Here is a 26,339-nt window from a genome sequence, read left to right as displayed (position 1 = left end):
TCTATCTGAACTGCTTTTATCGTATCAACCCTCGCGGACCCTGAGGTCCTCTGGCACCGGCCTATTCCTAAAGTTAGAACAAAAACCCACAGTGAGGCAGGATTCAGTTACTGTGGCCTAGACTTGTGGAACAGCCTCCTGGAGAGCATCAGGACCGCAGAGACTGTTGATATTTTTAAAAAGAAGCTCAAGACTCACATTTTCAACTTGGCTTTTAACTGATTTATCCTATTCTTTTAACTGTTTTATTCTATTTTTAATATCTAATATTTTTATTAATTTATTCTTATTTCTTTTTGCACTTTATTATTATTAAATCTTCTAAGCCTTAGTTTTATTTTTATTTATTTATTTATTCTTAAATCTTTCTATCTCAAAGTTTAATACATTTTATTTTATTTTTTCTATTTTTATCATTTTATTTCTTACATTTATCTCAGCCTATCTTATTGTCTTTTAGCCTTTTACTTTTTAGCTCCAGTGTTTCCTCATGGGAGCCCTCCACACTGGGAGTTGTGTCTGGTCTGCCCACGGGGACGTCGTACTGGAGATCCCTCAGGCCCGGAGGACCGTGGGGCTCTGCACCTTGTGTGGAGTCTGTCCCGGTCTTTCCGGGTAGGGGTGGTCTCTGTGGGTGTCACTCCCTGCAGGCGTAGACTGTGACCCCTCCCGGTGCGGATGGCTCCCATAGGTGGCGTTTTCCTCACCTGTTCCTCAGTGTCCTGCCATGTCTCTTTACCATGTTTTATCCTGAGTGCGTGCATGTGTGTGTGTGTGTATGTGCATACGTGTACATGTGTCTGTCTGTATCTGTGTGTGATAAAGTGTATGTGTGCCTCTGCGGGTGGGTCGGGAGGGGCAAGTTTCCAGTATTTGTATTACTGTGATATTTTTTTTAATTCTTGTGATATGTTTTAAATTTTTCTGTGAAGTACTTTGTGTTGCATTCTTTTTGCATGAAAGGTGCTATATAAATAAAGTTTGATTTGATTTGATTTGATTTGATGTACCTGGGAGGATCCTGCACTCAAAACACAGTCCGAATTATGCAGAAATAAACTGCTTACCTCTGTTTGTTGGCCAATAGTGCTGAAATGCAGGACACCACCAGATTCTGCCCCAAACATCTGCACAACTCAGCCACTTAATTTAAATCTCCAACAGATAATAAAACATGGTTGAAAAACTCTTAAAATTAGGTAATAAAACTTGGTTGAAAAACTCAAAGTCTTCAAAAAACTCAGACAAGCAAACACTAGAGACTGGCAGAATCTTATGCAAAAAGAGTTTATTCCCGTATAAATACAAACAAATAAACCTGAGTCCATCCAGATGAGACTGCCCACAGGTTAGCCGCTCGGTCTTATATACTCTAAACCCCTCCCTCGCTGGGCTTCGGCAAGTTTTTTTCCCCCATTTTCAGGTCTCTGCCTATTTAGTTAAAGTGTGTCGCAAGTGGCAGACTTGTGCCAACACCTGCTGGAGCCCCCCTCCCCCGACTCTGGCCCTCTGCCCTCAGCTTGTGTCCTTTCAGTTTCGTCTGACACATTTCCAACTTTTCCGCAGGACTCTTCCTAACTCTGGCCAATTAGGCACGCCCATGCACTGTACAACAGATAAGGAAGGGCTCGTTGGCAGGGGACACCTGTTGTTTTTTTTGTAGATCAGATAAGGCGGCCAGTTTCCCACCCTTTGATTTGCACCTGGATTTTATAATGAGCCCAGCAAGTTTCTCAGCTTAGGCGTCTACTTTAGAGCTTTAAAGCATTGGATTATAAGAATTTACTTTACACATTTGACTATAAAACCCTAACTATAAAACATTTGACTGTAAAACTTTAACTTTAAGGCATTAGACTATAGAAACGTTAACTTTAAGACATTTGATTATAAAAACTTTAACTTATAAGACATTTGACTATAAAGTTTCACCTAAAACATTTCATTATAGAACTTTTGATTATATAACTTTAACTCTAAAACATTTGATTATAAAGTTTCAAAATTTTTTCCAACATTGCCTCCTGTGGGACTGAAAAGTCCCATACCAACAACTTAATGTGATCAACAAGACGATTAGTATCACTCATGACAAATGCATTATCCAGGCAAATTTTTTTTCCAACAGTAACTGACTCAGAGTTAAGCTGAACCGAAAAACCCAGAGTTTCCTTCAACTCTGACTCAAATAAGTCTGAGTTTTCACTAAACCCACTTTCTGAAACAGGGCCCTGGATGTGGGCAGATGTTCATATTTGTTTTGGGGTTTTTTTCTCTGTTCCCATTACCAACTTTATATAATGATTTAACATTAGTAGTAAGACAAGTTAAAAGATGTCTTAACAGTTGATCATTGAAATTGTTTGGTACTGGGGCGCTGGTTTGGCTCGGTTGGTGGAGCGGGCACCCCATGTACAGAGGCTGCAGTCCTTGTTGCACTGATCGCAGGTTTGACTCCCGGTCTGCCGATCATTTGGTGTATGTCGTCCCCCACTCTCTCCTCCTAGCGTTTCCTGTCTATCTTCAGCTGTCCTATCAATTAAAGGCAAAAAGCCCCCCCAAAAATAAAATAAAATAAAATAAATTCTTTGGTACTCCATTTGGCGCCAAGGCCAACCCTTCTTAAAGCAGATTTTGTGCAAGAGATGTTTAGTTCAGCACACTCCAGTGTATTCTTTTAATTTGTGTCTTTTTTTTCTGAAATAAATAAATAAATAAATATTCTGCTGTGGCTTAGCAAGCAAACATGGTCCATTAAAGCACAAAGAAGAAACTCTGCCCAAAAAAGGCTGCAGAAGCTTTATATTTGCTACTGCAAATGGAACATGTATTTTTTCCCATATTACTTCTAATGCAATCGCAATTAACCCGTTAATAATAATAAATGCAAGCCTATGCTCTTAAATGTTGACCATTTCAAAGTTTGGATAGTCTCTGTCCCTGGTGCTGACAGAGTTAAAGTCAGCCACTCCATCTCAAACCATGGTTCAGAAAAACTGAAACCCAGACTTTCTGAATTCTGAGCAATTTAAACGGATTATATGACCCAAATTTACCCTTTTCATAAATGAACCATTTCCTACACCTTCTCTAATTTCAAAGACTTAAACATCAGCCCCTCTTTTTAAGTCAAAGTTGCAGGTGTGGTGTTTCAATGTTTAATCCAAAAGGCAACTACAGTATAATATAAACCACAGATTACCACAGTTTATATCTCCAGTCTAGTTGACATTTGGATTAAACTTTGAATAGTATAGTGTACATACCAGCAAGGTGTATCAGAAATTCTCATATCCTGTATTTAAAAAGACGTTTTCCAACTTTTAATTGATATATTGTAAGCATTTCAAACTCTCAACATGGTTATGTTCAAAAAAAACTATTGTAGCTGATTAATGAAAACACCATGACAACTAACTTGATTTTAATTCATGATAGTACTGAGTCAGTTAACATAAAAACAAAGAAATACATGTTTTCTGGTAAATATGTATTCTCAACTTAAAGTTGTATATAACTGTTACATATTTGGAACTAAAAGCTTTCAAACAGTTAGTTACTCATTTATTAATTATATTCTATATATAAATTCAAAGTACAAGAAACAAATGCATTAATTTGAGTGACAAACAAAAAGTAGTGGTTGAGCAGTAAAACAACAAAAATTTGTTTAAATTCAACAGAAGTTATGCCTTAATGTATTTTCAAGGTTATTCAGCATGTTGCACAAGTTCAGACAATGTTACAGGTAACCTACATGTTCATAGGTTCAAATGTTAGTTTTAGATTATAGATATTTTTTAAAAAAACCAGAGGACAAACTTTGTTTTCTAAAAAGTATACTTTAGTTTCAATAAAGCTATATTTTTCCCATCAGACAGATAGTTTTACTTCACTCTCCCTGATCTTCTTTACCTTTTCTTCCTCCTTTTTCCTGGTTCCCTCTGGTTTTATAGTGTTCTTCGGGTAGGTTCCTCAGCTTCTCAGCAGCCTAATAATACAAGAAGACAGCAGTTCAAACTTTATACTTTTGTGAGACAAATAGAGGGACAGAGAGTTTATATACTGCAATCCTACTTTTGCATTATATTAAGTATGCTGAAAAAGGGTCAGCTTTTGATAATGAAGTTTGATGGCCTGGGGTACAAGAGGCCCATAACAAAAAATCTCAATTTGAATTTTGTGGAATTAATAAAGGAAATACCCCAAAAGTCAAGAGACGTCCCAATACTAAAGGTCACAAGTTTGAGCTTTAAAGCTTATGACAGACAATATTCAAGCTTGGTTTGTACATTATGTATGTTACATTTTTCACCTGTTCAGGAGTGAGGTCCCTTTGCTCCTGCGCTAGCATCTCATAACCCACCATAAACTTCTTAACTGTTGCTGAACGCAGCAAAGGAGGATAGTAGTGAGCATGCAGCTGCCAGTGAGTGTTGTCTTCCTTTGAATAGGTTCCAGTAGGGGCTCCTGAACAAAGAGCGGGAGAGATTAGACTGGAGACACAGAACCAGATTTACTCATCTGCTCAGCTGCTGTACTCAGATCGGAAGCTGGTTGGCGAAGATTAAACAGGTGGGTTAAAGGTTTTCTTAACTCATAACAGTTTCTGTGGCTACTGACAATTTCAGGGTCTCATCTGTTCTACCTATCAAGGCGTGTTACCCTGTCTTCTATGAGAATATTTCTAATTAATTAAAAAAAATTACCATACTTGTTTGTTATTATCCAGTAAAATTGTACAACAGGTTTAATTGGATTAAGTGACCATTTTATTTTGATATTTTGAGAGAGAGAAAAGTAAGAAGTCACCGGGGCACTACCCACCCGGGCCTGAAGTGAAACAGTTATTTTAACCATAGGTCTTTTAATCAGGTCCTGCCCCTTCTCTGTGCAGACTTACTGTCACTTAAACAACCTAATTTGTCATGGGAGAATGCTGGGAGGATCATATACTCACCAGGGAGGGGCCGTGGCCCTTCTTTGGGAAACAGTAGTTATTCAAGATAACTAGATAGCTAGATAGATAGATGTACTTTATTGATCCCAAACTGGGAAATTGTGGCGTTACAGCAGCAGGTTATCAAGTGCGCAGGTTATCCACAGCACAAGAGAAAATAAATACACAGTAAAAATAACCCTATAATAATACCATAAGAAAGAAAGGAATTTATACATTCAGGAATTCTAGCAGCAATAATAAGCAACCTCAACTATATTAATAATGATCTAAAATATAAACTAACATATCTGAAGTAAAACTAAAGTAAACTACTCAAATAAATATATATCTTAAATGTAAACAAATATTACAGGGAGGTAGAGGTGTTAATGCAACATACAGTCTTCTCATATGTAAATGTGCAATTACAATGTAAAGGTTGTTAATGTTCAGATACAGTGATTCAAGGTGTAAATATGCCATTACAGTGTACAGAGATGTTAATGTGCAAATACACTGATTAAGTGGTACTAAATGTTCAAGATCTGGTTGTATGCCCTCTTTGTGAGGCCTCTCAGCTCTGTGGCCTTGATAGGTGCTGAGACAATCAGTTTACTATGTCTGTCTCACAGGAAAGACTTGTGGACACAAATGCCTCCGAAACCTTCTGAAGTCGTGCAGGCTGATATCCAGAGGCTACTACTAAAAGGAAAAGTTAAAAGGAAGTTTTTCCTTGCCAATGTGCCGAATGTGCTACTCATGGTGATTTATGTTGGGCCTCTCTTCAAATAACATAACAAAGAGTACAGTCTAGACCTGCTCTTTCTGTAAAGTGTCTCGAGATAACTTTGGTTATGATTTGACGCTATACAAATAAAATTTGATTGATTGATTGACTAGCAGTAGCACTGTTTACGCTAACATGCTACAAGCATTCCGAGAAGAAAACAACGGCCGTCAGGAAGAGATCAAACGAGCCATCTCTCCGATTAGAATTGCCCTCGCCCCGTGACAAACTGCGTGACCACAAAGAAGGACTGAATAATTTGGATGTCCGCTTGGAGACCATGGAGAAGAAGTACTCACAGCTGACCAGTGATTAAAAAAATTACAGGCATGACATGACTCATGTCTCATGACATGGGACATAGGTTTGGGGGGGGGCCCCCGATCCTGCAGAGGGCTCATCATGCTGCAGCACAGGTGCCTCGAGAGGGGGACCGACCACGGCCGTTCATCCTTCAAGTTCATTACTTTCAGGAGTAGACAGTGTCTGGCTAGGCAGAAGGGTCTGTTGGAGTTTTAAGGAAGGCAGATCCTCATTTCCCCAGATTACAGCGTTGATATAAGCAGACGCAGAGCTGCATTCAACAAGGTTAAAATGCACTGGATAATAACTTATAACAACGTTAATGTTATAGAGACTGTGTCTGCCCCCCAACCCAGGCCTTTTAAACTGTTAATTCAAACTTAAATAAAAAAGGAGCAAATAAAAAAAAAATTTAATAAAAATTTAAACAACAACCGAAGTTATGCCAAAAAATATGAGAATTAAATGTAGTCTGTTAAATATCAGATCCCTGTCATCTAAAGCTCTATTAGTAAACGATCTGATATCAGATTATCATATTGATTTACTTTCTTTAACTGAGACTTGGCTGTGTCAGGAAGAATATGTCAGCTTAAATGAATCCACTCCTCCCAGTCATCTTAATACTGATATTCCTCGAGACACTGGTCGAGGCGGTGGAGTGGCAGCTATTTTCAGTTCTAGTCTTCTAATTAACCCTAGACCAAAACTTAGTTTCAGCTCTTTTGAAAGCCTTGCTCTGAGTTTTTCACACCCAGCCTGGAAAACTTTACAGCCTATTTTATTTGTGATAGTATACCGCCTTCCTGTCCCATACTCTGATTTTCTAACTGAATTCTCAGAGTTTTTATCTATCTTATCTTTTATTTAGTCCTGAGTTCAGATAAAATAATTATTGTAGGGGACTTCAATATTCATGTAGATGTTGATAATGATAGTCTTAGCATGGCATTTATGTCCCTTTTGGACTACTGGTTTCATTCAAAGTGTGAACCAGCCTACTCACCTCTTTAACCACACCCTCGACCTTGTTCTAGCTTATGGCCTTAAAACCGAAAACTTAATTGTCTTTCCACTAAATCCTCTTTTATCAGATCACTATTTAGTAACATTCAATGTCCTATTAACCGACTACTCTCCAGTTAACAAAAATGTACTCACAAGATGTCTGACAGGGCCGTAGCTAAATTAAAGGAAGCAATTCCAGCTGCTTTCAATTCTTTACCACATCTTTTTACTACAGAAAGCTCTTATGCTAGCTTAATGTTAGTCCCTCTCAGCTTGATCAGTTTGTTGATAGTACTGCAGGTTCGCTGAGAAGTACTCTAGATTTGATTGCCCCCTTAAAAATGAAGATTATTAAACAACAGAGGCTAGCTCCATGGTAGGACTCGGAAACTCGTAACCTGAAGCAAATGTCGGGTACATTTGAAAGAATGTGGCGATAAACCAATACAGAAGAGTCTCGTTTACTCTGGCAAAGTAGTCTTAATAAATACAGAAAGGCCCTACGGCATGGTCGAGGTGTCTACTACTCCTCCCTCATAAAAGAAAATGAAAACAATCCCAGGTACCTTTTCAGCACTGTAGCCAGGCTGACAGAGAGTCATTGCTCCATTGAGCCATGCATTCCCATAGCCCTGAGCAGTGATGATTTCATGAGCTTCTTTAATGACAAAATCCTAAAGATTAGAGACACAATTTGTAACCTTCTGCTGTTAACTGGGTCAGATGTATCTTTGGAAACTGCTCAAAAACCTGATGTTTACCTTGACTGTTTTTCTCCAATTGACCTTCCTGAGCTAAATTCTCTGATATCTTCGTCTAAACCATCAACCTGTCTTTGAGACCCGATTCCAACCAAGCTGCTTAAGGAAGTCTTTCCCTCAATTAGCACTTCTTTACTAGATATGATCAATATGTCTTTATCGACTGGCTATGTACCACAGTCTTTTAAACTAGCTGTTATTAAGCCACTTCTTAAAAAGCCTACACTTGATTCAGGCACCTTAGCTTACTATAGACCTATATATAACCTTCCTTTTATTTCAAAAGTCCTCGAGAAAGCAGTCGCTAATCAATTATGTGACTTTCTTCATAACAACAGTTTATTTGAGGACTTGTAACTCGTTATTATCAGGCTGCCCTAATAAGTCACTAAAAACTCTTCAGCTGGCACAAAATACTGCAGCACGTGTACTGACAAGAACTAGGAGGAGAGATCACATCTCTCCTGTATTAGCCTCTCTGCACTGGTTTCCTGTAAAATCTAGAATAGAATTTAAAATCCTTCTTCTTACTTACTCAGCTCTCAATGGTGAGGCACCATCATAACTTAAAGAGCTCATAGTGCCATATTACCCCTCTAGAACATTGCACTACCAGGATGCAGGCCTGCTTGTGGTACCTAAAGTCTCTAAGAGTAGTGTGGGAGGTAGAGCCTTCAATTATCAGGCCCCCCTCCTCTGGAACAATCTAGCAGTCAAGGTCCGGGAGGCAGACACCCTCTCTTCTTTTAAGAGTAGACTTAAAACCTTCCTCTTTGATAAAGCTTATGGTTAGGGCTGGCTCATGCTTGGACCAGCCCATAGTTATGCTGCTATAGGTTTAGACTGCCGGGGGGATCTGACACACCAAGCTCCTCTGTCTCCCTCTGTCTGTCTGTCTCTCTCCCTCTCTCTCTCTTATATTAATGCAGCTCATTAACTCTGTATCTTCTGGTCCCATTAACATTAACCATACAGTGGGGCAAGAAAGTATTTAGTCAGCCACCAATTGTGCAAGTTCTCCCACTTAAAAAGATGAGAGATGCCTGTAATTTTCATCATAGGTACACTTCAACTATGAGAGACAGAATTGGGGGAAAGAATCCAGGAAATCACATTGTAGGATTTTTAATGAATTAATTGGTAAATTCCTCGGTAAAATAAGTATTTGGTCACCTACAAACAAGCAAGATTTCTGGCTCTCACAGACCTGTAACTTCTTCTTTAAGAGGCTCCTCTGTCCTCCACTCGTTACCTGTATTAATGGCACCTGTTTGAACTCGTTATCAGTATAAAAGACACCTGTCCACAACCTCAAACAGTCACACTCCAAACTCCACTATGGCCAAGACCAAAGAGCTGTCAAAGGACACCAGAAACAAAATTGTAGACCTGCACCAGGCTGGGAAGACTGAATCTGCAATAGGTAAGCAGCTTGGTGTGAAGAAATCAACTGAGGGAGCAATTATTAAAAAATGGAAGACATACAAGACCACTGATAATCTCCCTCGATCTGGGGCTCCACGCAAGATCTCACCCCGTGGGGTCAAAATGATCACAAGAACGGTGAACAAAAATCCCAGAACCACACGGGGGGACCTAGTGAATGACCTGCAGAGAGCTGGGACCAAAGTAACAAAGGCTACCATCAGTAACACACTACGCCGCCAGGGACTCAAATCCTGCAGTGCCAGACGTGTCCCCCTGCTTAAGCCAGTACATGTCCAGGCCCGTCTGAAGTTTGCTAGAGAGCATTTGGATGATCCAGAAGAGGATTGGGAGAATGTCATATGGTCAGATGAAACCAAAATAGAACTTTTTGGTAAAAACTCAACTCGTCGTGTTTGGAGGAGAAAGAATGCCGAGTTGCATCCAAAGAACACCATACCTACTGTGAAGCATGGGGGTGGAAACATCATGCTTTGGGGCTGTTTTTCTGCAAGGGGACCAGGGCGACTGATCCGTGTAAAGGAAAGAATGAATGGGGCCATGTATCGTGAGATTTTGAGTGAAAACCTCCTTCCATCAGCAAGGGCATTGAAGATGAAACGTGGCTGGGTCTTTCAGCATGACAATGATCCCAAACACACCGCCCGGGCAATGAAGGAGTGGCTTCGTAAGAAGCATTTCAAGGTCCTGGAGTGGCCTAGCCAGTCTCCAGATCTCAACCCCATAGAAAATCTGTGGAGGGAGTTGAAAGTCCGTGTTGCCCAGCGACAGGCCCAAAACATCACTGCTCTAGAGGAGATCTGCATGGAGGAATGGGCCAAAATACCAGCAAGTGTGTGAAAACCTTGTGAAGACTTACAGAAAATGTTTGACCTCTGTCATTGCCAACAAAGGGTACCACCTGGTTGCTGTGGACCTGCACAAACAAGAACTACTAACATCAGCCTTCCCCATAGTATCATTATTATTGCTGCTAATGCTAATAGTAGACCTGTTGACTTCAACTGTTAAAATTAAGATTACTACAGCCTTTATCATTACTATGCTTCTCTCGCTAATTTATTTTTTGCTAATTTTCACACTAGTGTACCACTGTTATTGGCATTGTAACCGTAAGTATGTATTACCTGTTGTTGCTGATGTAACAAGGACATATGTTGCTGCTGCTCTCTTTGCCTGTCTCTATCCTGCATCTCCTTCTATCCCATTTTTCAGCCCATCCAGTCAAGGTAGATGGCTGTTCAACATGAGTCTGGTTCTGCTCGAGGTTTCTGCTAGTTAAAAGGAGAATTTTTTCCTTGCCAATGTGCCGAATGTTGCTAAGTACTACTCATGGTGATTCATGTTGGGTCTCTCTTTAAGTAATATAACAAAGAGTTGATCTTGACCTGCTCTTTTTGTAAATTGTCTTGAGATAACTTTGGTTATGATTTGGCGCGATACAAATAAAATTTGATTGATTGATTGAATGTTTGTTTCTGTCAACAAAAGCTGGCTACAGTTGGCCATTCAGTGGATGAAATGATCTCAGGAAAAGCTAATCTTTGGGAATCTTTAGAGGATGACACTGAGGATAATGGGGAGGGTGTGGTTGATGTTTTTGCTTTTTGTGTTAATGTCTTTATGTATTTAGTTATATTGTCCTGTTTAAATGTAGTAAGGCTTCACACTGTTAATTCCGATGTGTCACAAAATACATAAATGTTTTTCCCCCTTCTGTCAATTTTTACGGTGATGCCTATGCCCTCAACTTCAGAAGTTAATGTTTTGTGTGTTAACTTTATCAGTTGGAATGTTAAGGGACCAGTGTTTCCTCTAGGATTTTTTTCAGCAGCTGTGGTAGAGGGTTTTGTTGTACCACCCAGGTATGTGCGCATGCCCACATCATATCAAAACTACTGCTGTCAGGTGATTAAAAAAATTAATCTAATTAATTACAGGCTTTGTAATTAATTGATCACAATTAATCGCATAAATATCAATGATTTCTGGGGGCACTGGTTTATCTCAGTTGGTAGAGCAGGCGCCCCATATACAGAGGCTACAGTCCTCGACCCACAGATCGCAGGTTCGACTCCCGGTCTGCTGATCACTTAGTGCATCCCCCACTCTCTACTCCCAACATTTCCTGTCTCTCTTCAGATGTTCTAAAGGCAAAAAGCCCCAAAAATAAAAATCAATGATTTCTGTGAGAAGCACATCACATGTAGACTTACCCTCGTTCTAGATGGTTATCTCTTAATTCCACACTTAAACTGCACTCTGTTCTTCACCTTATTAAGTTTTAATTCACAATCTACTTTAATCTGATCCCTTTGCTTTGCTTCAGTCCCCCCAACACACCTGCACCTCTGCACAGCTGCTCCCCCCCCCCTCTTTCTGTCTGCCTCTCTGTCTGCTTTGTTGACTGTCTTCAACAGCAGTCTGTTTAATTAAGTCACAAAGTTAAATATTTTCTCTCGCAATTCAGTTTTCACTGCATGTGAGCCATGTGTGCTTGAGGGACTTAATTAATGACGAAGCGATTGATCGTTACCAAATGACATCTGCACCTTTTATAAATTAATAAACAACTAATCAATGACTTTATGATCCGGGACATACGGAGTTAGATACACAGTACCTCCTCATTTCACTACAATATTGTGGCTACTGGCTGGAGGGACATCACCAGGGAGCTGATATTTACTGCACAGCTGATATAGGCACGTGGTTTGTTTACATTGCGTAATAGAACTGCATATGATACTGTAGCGGACCCTCTTTTGCCATTAGAACGAGGCACGTAGCATGGATGGGCCTGGCTGGGCCTGCCTGCACACTTCTTGCCTCAGCCCATCCACTCAAAAAGCTGTTGTTTTTTTTTAGCTGATGCTATCTTTTGCAAATGCTGTAGACATTTTCCCAGGATTCGTACAGAATATTCATTTGTGAAAGATGGATTTAGAGATTGGAAGCACCTCAGACAGGCTTGTTCTAAACACGAAAACAGCAAACCGCATGCTCATGTACTTAGTAATCTGGCGGCATACAGAGAAAGCCATGAGTCAAATAGACGCAGGACTGCATTGAGATGCTGCTAACATTGCATTTGTTGAGAAAAACCCTCAGCATGTAAATGTGGTATTAGATATAGTCATAATGTATGCCAAACAGGACATACCTCTCAGGGGGCAAAGAGAAACAGAGGAGGCTCTAAATAGAGGAGACTTTTTGGAAATATTTCAGTTTATTTTTAAGTATGACCAAGAAATTGAAAACAGGCTCCAGCAGCCTCTAAGCAATGCTACATTGATGATTCCCAACATTTAAAAGCTGGTGGAATAAGCAGCCTCATTATTACTTTGAAAAATCAAGGACAAATTACATGAGTCAACACATTTTGCTATACTAGCAGATGAGTACAAAGACCAATCCAAAGGTGAGCTAATAACCATGTGTGTGTCTCTGTTTTATTCAATGTGGGGTGATTAAGGACAGGGCTGTTGGATTTGCTGACACGGCTGATATGTCAGCAGAGGAGATATCAAGGAAGATCCTGGAAGTCCTGGAACCACTGGATCGAATTGAACCTGATGTTATGCACTGCTGCTAAAGTGTCAGGAAATGTCTGCACCTTTATGGCCTGGGTTAGGGCTGTTGATAAGCTGCATAGTTTCTGGAGCCCGCAGACAATAGCATTTCATGCAACTGCAAAAGGAAATTCACCCGGATTGGAAGCAAATTGAGCTTGAGAAAGCTACCAATGCACGATGGAGCTCAAAATCAGGATCTGTTAGTAAAACACTGCAGCTACTTGACATGATACTAGAGTCTGGCTGAGTTTCCAGAAGAAAGTGGAAAAAGTTAGAAGCAGAGTCTCTGTCACAGCAAACTCAGACAAAGAAGAATATTTTTGCTAATGACATCTGACACCAGTGACCTTGCAACGAAAGGACTACAGAGTTCTACCCTATTTGTCTCAGACTGCATTGATTGAATAAAAATTCTAAAAACAGCTTTTCAAAGTTCAGAGAGAATACAGATGGTGATTCTGACAAAGTCCTTAAATTAACTGAAAAGTTAATGAGCAAGAATGATATCAGAGATTGGGACGTCACTTCCTCGCGACAGAGAAAAATAGTGGCAAGACTGAGATACTGGTGACTACTTTTTGGGGGAAAACCTCAAGTATAAAGACCAACACAGATCTAAGGCAAATGTGGAATGCTATTCTGGATAGACAGCTAACAGAGCTGAACTGCAGATTTTCAGGAAAACACATATGGAATCATGCCAGCCAGTGGCGGCTGATGAAAAATATTCAAGGTGGGGCTGTGCTGTGCCATACTCCTGCGCCATACTGCCATTGTTTTTAACAACCATCCCACTACGACAGTTTTAAAAAGTAAACACGGGAAGCAAAATAGTGCATTTACATGGATACATCCAGCTAGCCAAGCCTTTCTGGTGTAACAGTTGCAAGAAAATCCTCTGGTGTAGGTTTTACCTTTTTCACTCGCTTGTTGGTTGATTTTAATATATGGCTGATCTGGTCCAATTTCTTTAATCCATAATTTTTCACTTAAACCTCTCCTCTCAAACGGATTTACACGGAGGACGCTTTTACGGAGTGTACAGAGTTGTTTGTGGTGTCAACGTCCGTCAATGTCATTTCCATCACTCATAGACTGATCAGACTTCAACCCCCGAGACTAACCGAATTTACCAATTTCAGAATCGCCCTTTGGACATTATTTTCTACGACGCTGATTGGCCAAATTCACGTTGATATGCGCGTATCTTGCCCCAGCAACAGTCCCTGATTGGCTACTCGTCTCTGCTTTAGGGGCGCTGGAAAAAGCGCCCATAAAGCAGAGATGAGTAGCCTAACACTTGTTTCCCACATTTCCAATGAACATTAATTAATGTAGATATTTTTTTGTATATATACATATATATATATTACATATTTAAATAATTAATTTTGTTAATATTAGTTTTTTAAAATACAATAAAAATAAAAACACACTCTCCACTAGATAGGGCGGCGCCCTAGCGCCCTCTATTGGCCAGCCGCCACTGATGCCAGCCTCCTTACTGCCTAGATCTACGACATTTGGTGAATTTGAGCTGCTGAGGAGCCCGTGCAAGCAGTTTGGCACATTCATCGCAGAAGTTTGACAACTGTCCAGGAGAGATTTTTCCAAATGTCGTGAAATCATGTACAGTGGACAGACAACATATGTTCTTGTTACAACAACAACATATGTTCTTGTTACAACAACAACATATGTCCTTGTTACATGAACAACAACAGACATATACTTGTGGTTACAATGCCAATAATGGTGGTAGACTAGGGTGAAGATTAGCAAAATAAATAAATTTGTGGCTCATCCACTTATATGCAGGCCCAGCTGCAATTTCATTTCTGGCTATGCCACTGGTTAGAACACTGTGTGAGGGGTAAACTGGTCCTGCTGTTATGTATTCGGTTGCCAAGACTTCGCGAGAGATTGATGTCCTGTGGCCGCCGCCACAAAATGTAAGTAGCGGTGTCTCCCTGTTGGGGACTAAACAACCCAATCAAAGGTAATAAAGTACTCTCCCATCTGTTACACCTCAAAGTAAACATCACATTTCTTCAAGAAACACACCATAAGAATAAAGACAATGTTACAGTTTCATTTAGCAAACGCTTTTGTCCAAAGCGACATACATCTGAGAGTTAATACAACACAAGAAACAATCAAGACAGGAGGTAACAAAGTCAGTAAGTGCTAACAAACAGCTTCAAGTGTGATCGGACACTGGTGCCGACTGGCAGTGCACGGACCGTTTTTTTTGTTTAGTTTTTTTTCATCATCAGCAACATCAACAAGGTCAATATAGTCATCATCCATCATCCCCAGACCACCTTAACATTGAGATCGAAAAATTGGGTCGCACAAATGATTCATTCTAAATTCAATAGTAGAACTAGGGCATTGCAATCCTAATTCATAAATCTACTCCATTAAGTGTTTCTGATGTAATTGACCCAAACGGTCGTTATATAGTTGTGGTTGGCTCATTGTACAACACCCCTTCAATATTAGCAAATCCGCAGGCCCCAAACTGGGATGATAGTAATTCTTTCAGAAATTTCCTTCACTCATTACCTAACAGTAACAGGATCCCTCATTCACACTTTTTGGACCTCTATCTTTGATACATTTTCAGGGTCACTTCCCCTTTGATTACAATTTTTCGGAGTTGTACCGAAGGACATACTCCTTCCCAGATACTACTCAAATGCTATTGCCTCTGCTTCTTTAATGGCTAGATGCCTATTACTTATGAAATGGAAGCAGAAGGTCTCTCCCTAAGATGTCCAGTGGGCTGGAGAACTTATGGGATTTTTACACAACGAGAAAATAAGATGTACATTGGATGGTTCTACTGGTAAATTTGATAAGACATGGCAAGCATTTCTGACATAAATGAAAAGTGTGTAGTCTTCCATAAGTGATTCCTATTCTGATCTAACTACATTAGGTCATACTGGCTCCCAGTAGCCACTCGCATCAAATTCAAAACCCTATTGCTTACTTACAAAACTACAACAAAAAGGGTCTACACTCCCTCCCGCCAACTATGCTCTGCCAATGAAAGGCGCTGGTGCTCCCATCACAACAGGGCCCTATGGGCCCTAACTAAACTCAGAACAGATCGCAAGACTGAAGCCAGGACGGAATTAGACTTTGCTGAAGGTCGGATCACTTTGTGTTTACATGTTGGATTTTGACTCTGTATGACTGTATTTCTGATTAATTAAACAACTTAAACTATATGTTTGCGCATTAAAGTGAAAACAGAGCTCTGTTGATTTTATTTTGTTTGAAAAGTTTTTTGGTATTATTCTATTTATTTTGCCTCTAGAAAATACACCAGTCTTGGTTTGATGCAAAATAAGTACATGAGCTGGAATGTAGCACAAAGTGGAACTGAAAGCGTTGCTCTGTTTATTTAAATGTGAGAGTACAATAAAAGATGGGTTGTCCCGAATATTAATACATAATTGTGATTTTAATATTGATCAAAATAATTGATTATCATTTTGGCCATAATCGGGCAGCCCTAAAACAGAATGTAAAGTGTCCTGAGAATACACAGTGATTCTAGAAGAAAGTAAAAAATAATTTATACTGTATATTACCTTTTAGGAGTAGAAATATCACAGCTTGCTCCAAATACAGAATGAATTCAACAAAATCAAATGAACAGAATAAGTAAGAAAAATATAAGGATTTAGGATGCATGTGAGCATAACATAAAGTGCATATTGGAAATTAAATACAATTCACAGGTATTGCTGGAAAACAGGAAAATAAATCAAATAGGCTGTACATAAAAAGCTACCTAGTCCTGTGGTTTCAAAAGCGATGTGCTTAGGGAAGACATAAAATCACATGTTACAGTGTCTTTTAGAACAGGGGCTCTCAAACTTTTTGGGGCCAGGGACCCCTTACAGGGTGGAACATTTTCCAAGGACCCCCTCATAAGCGTAACACCGATTAAGCATATGCTTACTACCATTTGCAGTCTTAGATGCCATTCGGACTATTTGTATTGTAAAACTTAAGTTTAACCTCTGCCAGATGTGGCCCAGATGTGGGCCATGTTCCGTTCACATGCTTTATGCCAGTGCCGAATGAATGCCAGCTGTGCCAGACTTAAGCCAAATCTGAGCCAAATGTCTCTGCTAAATACTTCAGACCTGTATCACAGTGATAAACAGAAAAACATTTCAGTTTGAATCATGTTAATTATGTTAATACCATTTATATACTTTAAAACAAAGGATCTTTTTATTCAAATTGCTTGTGGACTCAACTTGACAGCATTTATACTTTTCAAGTAATTGATCTTAAGCTTTCAGAAAAAATAAACAGTAGCAAGGCAGGGACGGTAAGTTGTGAGCTGGAAGGTTGAGTGATTCATGACAGATTGACTTCATGTGTGACAATCATATCAGTTGCTATTGATCCAAAGCTAACGTGGGTGGGAGTAATGGACACAATATGCTTGTTTCATTGGCGCAAAGGGTCCTTATCTGTAGACATGCAGTTTTTAAGGATACAGCTCAATTTGATGATTTTTTTTTTCTAACAATGTTTTTATTTTATTTTGGATTATTCATTACAGTACATGTAAGGTACAAATGCGAGGAGTTATCCAATGAATGACACTGTAATATTACATACATCCCCATTCCCCCTCAACACATACTCTCTCGTTCTCTCTCTTGTATGTATAGCTTAAAATTTTGAAAATAGAAAGATAAAAATAAGAATTAATACAGATAGTAACAAAATTAACCTGAATTCTCCAACTGTAGAAGCTCTGCTATATCTTCCTTTTTAATAAAGTCACTGAATGGTTTCCAAATTCCTTCATACACACCCAATTTATTTTTTAAGAAATATGTTATTCTTTCCATTGATATACACTGTGCCATACATTTGATTCCACGCTCCTACTGTAGGCACCACCGTTTTTTTTCCAATTCAGAGCTATCAGACGCTTTGCCTGTAATACAGCAAAGTTAATAAATGTATATTCTATAGCTCTCAGATTGAGGTCTGGTGGATACAAATGTAACAGAGTCATAATGGGATCAAGTGAAATATTTACCGACAGAATAGCCATAATTTTATCAATCACCTCCCTCCAGAATTTCTTAATCTTGTCGCATTCCCAGATACAGTGTATAAATGTTCCTTTAACTTAATTGCATTTGAAACATGTATCAGGTATATCATTGTTGTATCTTTGAAGCTTGATAGGGGTTATGTAGGTCCGTGATAACCAATTGTATTGGAGTAATTTTAAATTAGTGTTGGCTGTTTGTGATTGTGCCTCCTTACAGGCAGTGGTCCAATCATTGTTTGAAATGTCCACTTTCAATTCTGCCCTCCATGTATCAAGTTTGGGTGCTGATGATTCATTAGAACCAGATGTCAGCCAGTTGTATATTAATGAAATCCAACCTCTGTTAATACATTTGTTAGTAATAATTTCCTCTAAAGGTGTAAATGTAGGAATTGCTAATGACTAATTTTGCATAGAAGAAATAAAGCTCCGCAATTGCAAATATTTGAAGAAGTGTTTCTTTGGGATATTATATATATGAGAAATTTCCTCAAAAGACAATAAAACACCTTCCTTATACAGGTCAGATATTTTACTTAGGCCTTTCTTTGCCCACAATTTAAACCCAGCATCCAGCTTGCCTGGTTTAAATGAGACATTACCCCAAATTGGGCTAAATTGTGACAGGGAATTTAATATTTTCATGTGTTTCTTTACCTCGCACCATACATTAATCATATTCAATATTATAGGGTGAGCTGTATTCCCTAGGTATTTTAATTCAGCTGAGTACAAATATAAATGAAGTGGTATCTGAGCATATTGTGCTTCTATGTCCATCCATGGAGTCATGTTGACATCAGAAAAATAGAATCTCAAAGTGGTCAGCTGTGCTGCGAGGTAGTACCAATAGAGATTTGGACATTTCAACCTCCCTGCGTCAAACGGAAGATACAACAGAGATAGGCGAACTCAGAGGCATTTCTTATTCCATATACATTTTCTGATGAGTGGTTCTATTTTCTCAAACATTCCATCAGGTGGTGCGAAAGAGATATTTTGGAATAAGAATTTCGGTAATATGTTCATCTTTAAAATATTCAATGACATCCATCTTTCTAAAGATTTATATACTAAGTCTAATACAGGTTCATAATTTATTGGTGCTATATTTTGTAGATGAGGTACTAATTCAATGCCCAAATAGGTAAAACCAGTTGAAAACTTAAAAGAAGATATATGTTGATTGGGATTTTGTCCCTCATTTTCATTAAGCAACATGAGTGAAGATTTTGAAGCTTTCAGTTTATATCCAGAGATATCACCGAACAGGCCTAGTAGATCTAACAGTGCAGGTATGGAGGTTTGTAATTGTTTTAAAAAATAAAATTACGTCATCCGCGAACAGTGGTGTTTTGTGATCTTTGTTACCAATTGTAATTCCTTGTATTTGCCTGTTAGTTCTAATTGCTATTGCTAATGGTTCTATAGCTAATATGAATAAAAGTGGGGAAAGAGGCGAACCCTGTGGACAACCTCTTGGGATATTGAAAGGTTTGGATGTCACATCGTTTGTTAGTGCCTCAGCTACAGGGTTAAGATGTAATAGTTTAATCCAACTACAGAATGAGTCTCCAAATCCAAATCGGTTGATGACATCGAAGAGATAACATATAACGTTCAACTCTATCAAAGGCTTTTTCAGCATCAAGTGATAGAAGAGCCGTATCCCTTTCTCCCTTCTGGTTGTAGAGGATGTTAAGAACACGCCTTACATTGTGAAACCCTTGTCTTCCCTTTATAAAACCTTTTTGATCGTCCCCCACAATGCTTGAAAGTACTCCCTCCAACCTCTTTGCCAAAATTTTGCTGAGGATTTTTGTGTCTGTATTTATTAAACTTATAGGACGCATATTCTCAAATTTAGTATTAGTTTTCCCTGGTTTTGGAAGCAGGATAATCAAAGCCTCTCTCAGAGAATCAGGCAAGTAGCCAGTACAGTAGGATTCTAAATACATCTCATATAGGGGGTTATCAATTTGTCTTTGAAATGTTTATATAAGTCAATTGGAAGGCCGTCCGGTCCTGCTGTTTTTCCTGCCTTAACTGCACCTATAGCTTCAGAAATTTCAGCTGTACTTAATTGTTTGTCTAACATATTCTTACTTACCTTAGAAAACTTTGGAATATTAAGTTGGTCTAAGAATTTGGTCTGGGTATTGTGGAAACAGAATTTATAGCTTTAATTCTGTATTTGTTAACATCTTAAATAATTATGGTTTTCTTCACAATTCGTTCCACCTTTCTACTTTTAGTTAAATTGTCTCAACAAATTGTAACTTCAGAGCTGAACAACATCAGAGTGTATTCTTTTTCCTTCCTGCTATCACATCAGTCTTAATCAAGGTTTTGATGTTTCCAAAGGAACCCCTGTGATTAACTTCCCTCTATACATTTGTTTAGCCATCAGACTGTGAGTTCTTCACACCTAAGACCACTGTATGAGCCTCGAGAAGCTAGCTTGAACCCTCTTGTTAGTTTGGTCCCCCAGACACCCCCCTCTGAGAATGACACCGTAGCTTCTTTCATCTTGGTTGTGTATTGCCCTTTGTTGCTCGATCTCAATTAGCATAGCCCTTTTGGTTAGCCCTTTGTTTACTGTGACTCAAGATATATAATCTGACTAGAGCTGACTCTAGTCAGAGAGGTTTTCTACAACTTGCTGTGATGATCTCTCTCCACTGCGCAGTGAATAAAACTCATCTGAACCAGCCACTGAATCGGACCTGAAGATTATTAATTTCTTCCACAGTATCTATATTGATATTGTACTCTGATTTATAGAGATTTTCGTAGAAGTTTCTAAATACTGTGTTAATTTCCAATGGTTCGATAGTGACGTTCCCATTCGTGTCCTCTATGCTTGTAATTGTCCTCTCTGTTTGTTATTGTTTAATATGCCATTCAAGCAGCCTACCAGGCTTTTCCCCTTGATCGTAATAATTTGCAGCGGCCTTATTAGATGTTATCTCATTATATTGAGTCCTTAGTACTAGCTTGTGCACATAGTTGTCACTCTGCCCCTCCTGAAAACTCCTGTTCTCAAGAATTTTAATTTGGAGCTCCAACTCCCTACATTTTGCCTGTGTTTATCTTGATCGTCTGCTTATATAACTTATAATCTAATAAATGATTTAAAGGCTAATAAATGATTTAAAGGCTTCCCACCTAATTGTAGCAGAAGTTTGGGATGTAATAATCTCAAAATAAATGTCAATTTGTTCACCTAAAAATTGTAAGAACTTTGAATCCTGCATCCACTTTGTTTGAAATCTCATCTTAGGGGGTTGGCGAACCATTTTTGGCTGCGCATAGACCATAGAGACGATTGCATGGTCTGAGATGATTATGCTATTGTAGTGACATCCTCTAATATTGGAAATAAGCTTTGCTGACACCAGAAAGTAATCTATTCTAGAGTAACATTTATACGTACTAGAGTAACAGGAGAACTATTTTGCTGTTGGATTCAAATGCCTCCATATATCCACTAAGTTAAGTTCTTTTATAAAATGATGTAGTGTTTTTCTGGATTTCGTATGAGTGTTGTCCACTCCAGCTGATCTATCTTTGCTTCGATTCAGGACACAGTTGAAATCCCCAGCAATAATGTTTTTACCAGACAGTGTTGATATTCTCAGGAATAGGTTATTATAAAAGTTAACATCGTCAGTATTTGGTCCATATACATTAATTATATTAATCTGTGTTGACAGGAGACAACCTTGTATAATTAAAAATCTACCATTTGGATCTTCGGTTACTCTTTCAATTTGTATTGGAATAGATTCATGTATTAATGTCATTACACCTCTGGCGTTAGAAGAATATGAGGATACTATGACATGCCCTGGCCAACTATGTTTTATCTTAGATGTCTCATTAGCCAACAGATGTGTTTCCTGCAGGAATATTATCTTGGCTCTTCACTGTTTGATCCTGTTCATAACCTGCTTCACTTTGATAAGCTTTTGTAGGCCTCTACAGTTCGATGACATACATTCAGTTGAGGTATCTGTAGGAGCCATTCTTTTTGTGTATATTTGTTGCTCATACCAGTTTGCCACAGGTGGCAGTGTAGGTAGGTGGTGGTAGATTCACTTGAAAGGGCACAGTTGAAACAGCTGACAGTGACGCATGGGTGAGGGGAAGTCGCACGGTTTTTCCCGCTCGTCACGCTGGTCGCTAATCACGCTTGATCGTCAACCCCCATATTAATTAAAGTAAGTTGCTACTTGATTGAATGTTTAATAAATGGGAACATCACCCGACAGTGATTACAGCTGGGAACTTCTTTATTTCAAAAACATGGTCTCCCTCCCGCACCCAGCAGAGTGATTAAAACAGGTCAGGATAATCACTACAGTATCTGTCATTAATTTTCCATATATTTAAGAAAACGTGATGAAAGTCTAATAACTAAAATTGGTACCATGCTGCACACGAAGAGAGAGATTTCCCATCCCAAACACCCCAAACACCCACAAGCCCAACTGGAACGCATGGGCAACCCTTAATCCTTCTTTAACGTCTTCCTTCTAGTACTCTGAATAGATCCACATCACAATGAGGAGCCATTCTTCTGTTTACTTAAAATCTCCTGCTGTTGTTGCTTGTTGTTTTAAGATTAATTCTTATCTTTTCTGTTATTCGAGGGGACTTCCGGATGACGACGTAAGAGTGCAGACGCCTGCTCCAGGTTTTTCCTATCACATTTGCTAAATTTTCTACCTAAACATCGGACTTTCTTCTATCAAACTGTCACAGCGCGTTACAAAGCCATTTCGATTCTTTTGATACCGAAATGAGCAACTTTAAACAAAAGAAAAGTAGCGCACAAACTCCAGTTGCAACACGAGCCAGCACTAGCATAGCTAGCAAACTCTCAGCCATGGCAGCTGACGCAGCTTCTGCTAACGTTAAAAGCGAAGTAGCTAACATTGTCCTACCTGTCCGGGAAGATGTTATCGACACCATCTCCATGTCGCAACTGGTGGCCGAGCTGGCGAAGCAGAGAGCCGGTTTGAAGGATGATGTATCTGGGCTGATTCAAGAGTCTTTAATGCCACTTCAATACAGCCATGGATGGTCGGCTCGTTCCAGACCCGCCTTACAACCACGGAGACCATCGCCGGAGAAAACCACAATTAAATCTCTCCAAACCCAGAATCAAGCACTGTGGGACCGCGTAGATGACATGGAAAACAGATCACGCAGATCCAACTTGAGAATAGTGAACATCCTGGAGGGCAGCGAGAACGGTTAGGACCCGGTCAAGTTTATCTCCGAGCTCCTGGCTGAGTGTATGGGTCCTGACGTGTTTATTGACCCGCCTGAACTGGAGAGGGCTCACCGGTCACTTGGTCCAAAACCGAAAGAGGGGAAACCAGCTAGACCATTAGTCGTGCGCTTTCATCGCTTCCAGCAGAGGGACCTACGGTGGTCCAGGAACCATGAGGTGAAGTACCAGGGGACAGCTCTGAGGTTCTACCCCGACCTGAGCCCTGCGCTGGCGAGGAAACGAGCAGCCTACAACGACGTGAAACAGGCTCTTTTCCAGAAGGGAGTCCGGTTCCGTCTGATGCACCCGGCTCGCCTGGTGGTAACTTTTGAGGCGCAGGCGTTCACCTTCGAGTCACCTGAAGACGCCCAGGAATTTTACAACCGCCGGGTAATTAAGGAGTGATAAAAACGTCCGTGACTGTTGCCGCTCATTTTTGGCCAGAAGAATGGCCTTTACACCAGGTACAGGACTTAACTAACTAGACTTTACATAAACAATACACTTGCTCTCATCGTTGGACTCAGGTATCCTTTTCTGTTTTATTCATTCTTTTTTTTTTTCTTCTTTTATTGCTGTGTCTGGTTATTTTAGGCATAAATGCTGAAACAACTTGTGTGGCATGTCAATATTATTACTTTCGAATTTCCCCTTAAGCAACTCAATACCTGATGCTAGGTTAAAACCCATTTTTTTGCTCTAAGTGCCATATATACTTAATATAAATGTATAATGCTTCTTTCTTTATTCTGACAACTTCATTAGCTATAAGTTTAAATAATGATGTGATGACTCTTGCACAAAATGATTGGGAGTACCTCGAGTGGAAATAGGGTTAATGAGGAGGCACTCCCGGAAGAACAGGGGAGATATGGCGAGCCTGCAGTTTTCCTCAGTTGGGGAGGTAAACATAGGCGTTGTTTTTATTTTGGTTTATCACATTCTGTTGTTATTTTGGGTAATTGTGGGTTCTGTTAGGGCTTTTAGGGTATTGGGTGTGTGCATCCCTGGATTTCGAACCCATTTCAGCAGTTTTATTAGTTTGTTTTCACCATGTTATTATATACTTTTAAGTGGAGGCTTTTTTATGCTCTTTGGAATGAATGCTGGGCTGTGGTGTGGCGGATCATGTATTCCCATAAACATTACTGATAGATCTAGTAGACCATGAATAGGACACAGGAAAGTAATCAGAGCACAGGAAGGGCAAATATAAGATTCATTTCATGGAATGTCAAAGGTTTGAACGGACCAGTAAAGCGAGCTAGAATATTTGCTCATCTTAAACTCTTAAAATGGGAAATTGCTTTTTTGCAAGAAACACATTTAATGGTTAAAGACCACATCAGATTAAAAAAACCGGGGATTGGCCAAATTTTTCATTCAAGTTTTAACTCAAGGTCACGTGGCACAGCAATTATAATTCATAAAAAAAACACTCTTCAATGCCACAAACATTATATCTGACCCACACGGCCGTTTTATTATCGTTTCAGGGTCCCTCTACCACAAACCTGTCCTATTGGTTAACGTATATGCACCCAACTGGGACAATGAGAAATTCATAGAAAAAGTAATCTCGTCTATACCCGACTTAAACTCACGCTCCTTAATTTTTGGAGGAGACCTAAACTGTACAATTAACCCTTCCTTGGACTGTTCTAACCCAAAGTCAAAAGTCCCTTCCAAAATGGCTAAAACATTGTCATCATTCATGAACCAAATTAGATGTATTGACCCATGGCGCTTTAGCTTCCCCCTTTAGTAAAGTATTTTCCTTTTTTTCACATGTCCATCATTCGTATAGCAGAATTGATTATTTTTTCATAGACAGTGTATTACTCCCCTTTGTTAAAAAAACCCAGAATATTCCACTATAATTGAATCCCCAGTAATAGCCCCAGTAATATTCAAAGAGGTTTCATGACTGGTCGTCATTCCTTCTCTAACATCCGGAGCCTTCTTAATGTCATATGCTCTCCTGCATCTGGGGAGGTACCAGAGGTGGTTATCTCCCTGGATGCAGAGAAGGCCTTTGACAGAGAGGAGTGGGCATATTTACTTGAATGTCTGCAGGCCTTTGGTTTCGGACCTACTTTTATTGCTTGGATTAAACTTTTATACGCCTCACCAAAGGCTTCAGTGATCACGAACGGGAAGCGATCTGAATTTTTTTCATTATCAAGAGGGACACGTCAGGGGTGCCCACTAAGTCCTCTTCTGTTTGCATTTGCCATTGAGCCTCTGTCTATCATGTTAAAATCATCCCCGGAAATAAATGGAATCTTTAGATGGGGGAGGGAACACAAGGTGGCCTTATATGCCGATGACTTACTGTTGTACGTGTCTGACCCGGTACGGTGTGTCTCCTACATAGTTCAGGCGTTGTATAGATTTGGCATCTTTTCAGGATATAAGATTAACCTTACAAAAAGCGAGTGCTTTCCAGTGAATAACTTAGCTCTTGCAATCCCACAAAGGGACCTGACATCTTTATATATTAATATCATAACTTTTATTTATTTATTTAATTACTTATTTCATTTCCTTAGACTGAGATGCACTGGATGTTGTAGGGTGGGGGGATGGGATGGGTGGGTGGCGGTGTCAATTTTGTATATGTGTTTTGTGAAAAATCAAAAAATATTATCTTTTTGTATAACTGTTTTTGTGCACCTTGTTCTCAATAAAAAGACATATAAAAACTCTCAAGTTGTTTTACTTTTAGAAGTGGTTAGGAATGTTTAAAGTTTGTAATTTGCAGGATTAGCAACAGTGCAGGGAAAACAGTGTCTGCTCAGCGTGCCGCCATTAGTATCGACACAGTCACTTACATTAGACATCGTTTTAAGCGGATTTGCAGGTTGGAGTTCCCTGAGACTATGCAGCAAGATAACGTAGAAACTGAATTCAAGAGTTTTTGACAGTTACTTGTGGATAACTTTTTGTCATCTGTGCACGTCAGTGCTCTGGCATCATAAAAAGGGGCTCTGAGATGGCCTTTGCAACCACAGCCGCACACAGCAGAACATCACAAGTTAATTCAAACTTCAGCTGACCAGTTAATTCTTTTACGTCACAAATGACTTATGCTTTAGGTGTATTGAGTTTGAGTTATTGTGATGCGTTAATCAA

At 39.4% G+C, this 26,339-nt stretch overlaps 1 protein-coding gene across 1 annotated transcript in view; it reads right to left on the bottom strand.

Annotated features, from left to right (window-relative positions):
* Positions 1-3,448: 3,448 nt before the first annotated feature.
* The window catches only part of galt (galactose-1-phosphate uridylyltransferase), a 90,590-nt gene continuing 67,699 nt past the window's right edge, over positions 3,449-26,339 (bottom strand). The window contains exons 10-11 of the mRNA XM_069673731.1: positions 4,316-4,470; positions 3,449-3,991 (exon numbers count right to left, since the gene is read on the bottom strand). Coding sequence (XP_069529832.1) covers positions 3,893-3,991; positions 4,316-4,470 — 254 coding nt within the window. The 3' untranslated portion in view covers positions 3,449-3,892. The remainder of the gene's footprint in view (positions 3,992-4,315; positions 4,471-26,339) is intronic.

Source organism: Semicossyphus pulcher, unplaced genomic scaffold (assembly GCF_022749685.1).
Source record: "Semicossyphus pulcher isolate SPU_LCO1_2020_fin unplaced genomic scaffold, fSemPul1.0.p SCAF_22, whole genome shotgun sequence".
NCBI classification, from domain to species: Eukaryota; Metazoa; Chordata; class Actinopteri; order Labriformes; family Labridae; genus Semicossyphus; species Semicossyphus pulcher.
This window is presented reverse-complemented; position numbering and strand designations above follow the sequence as displayed.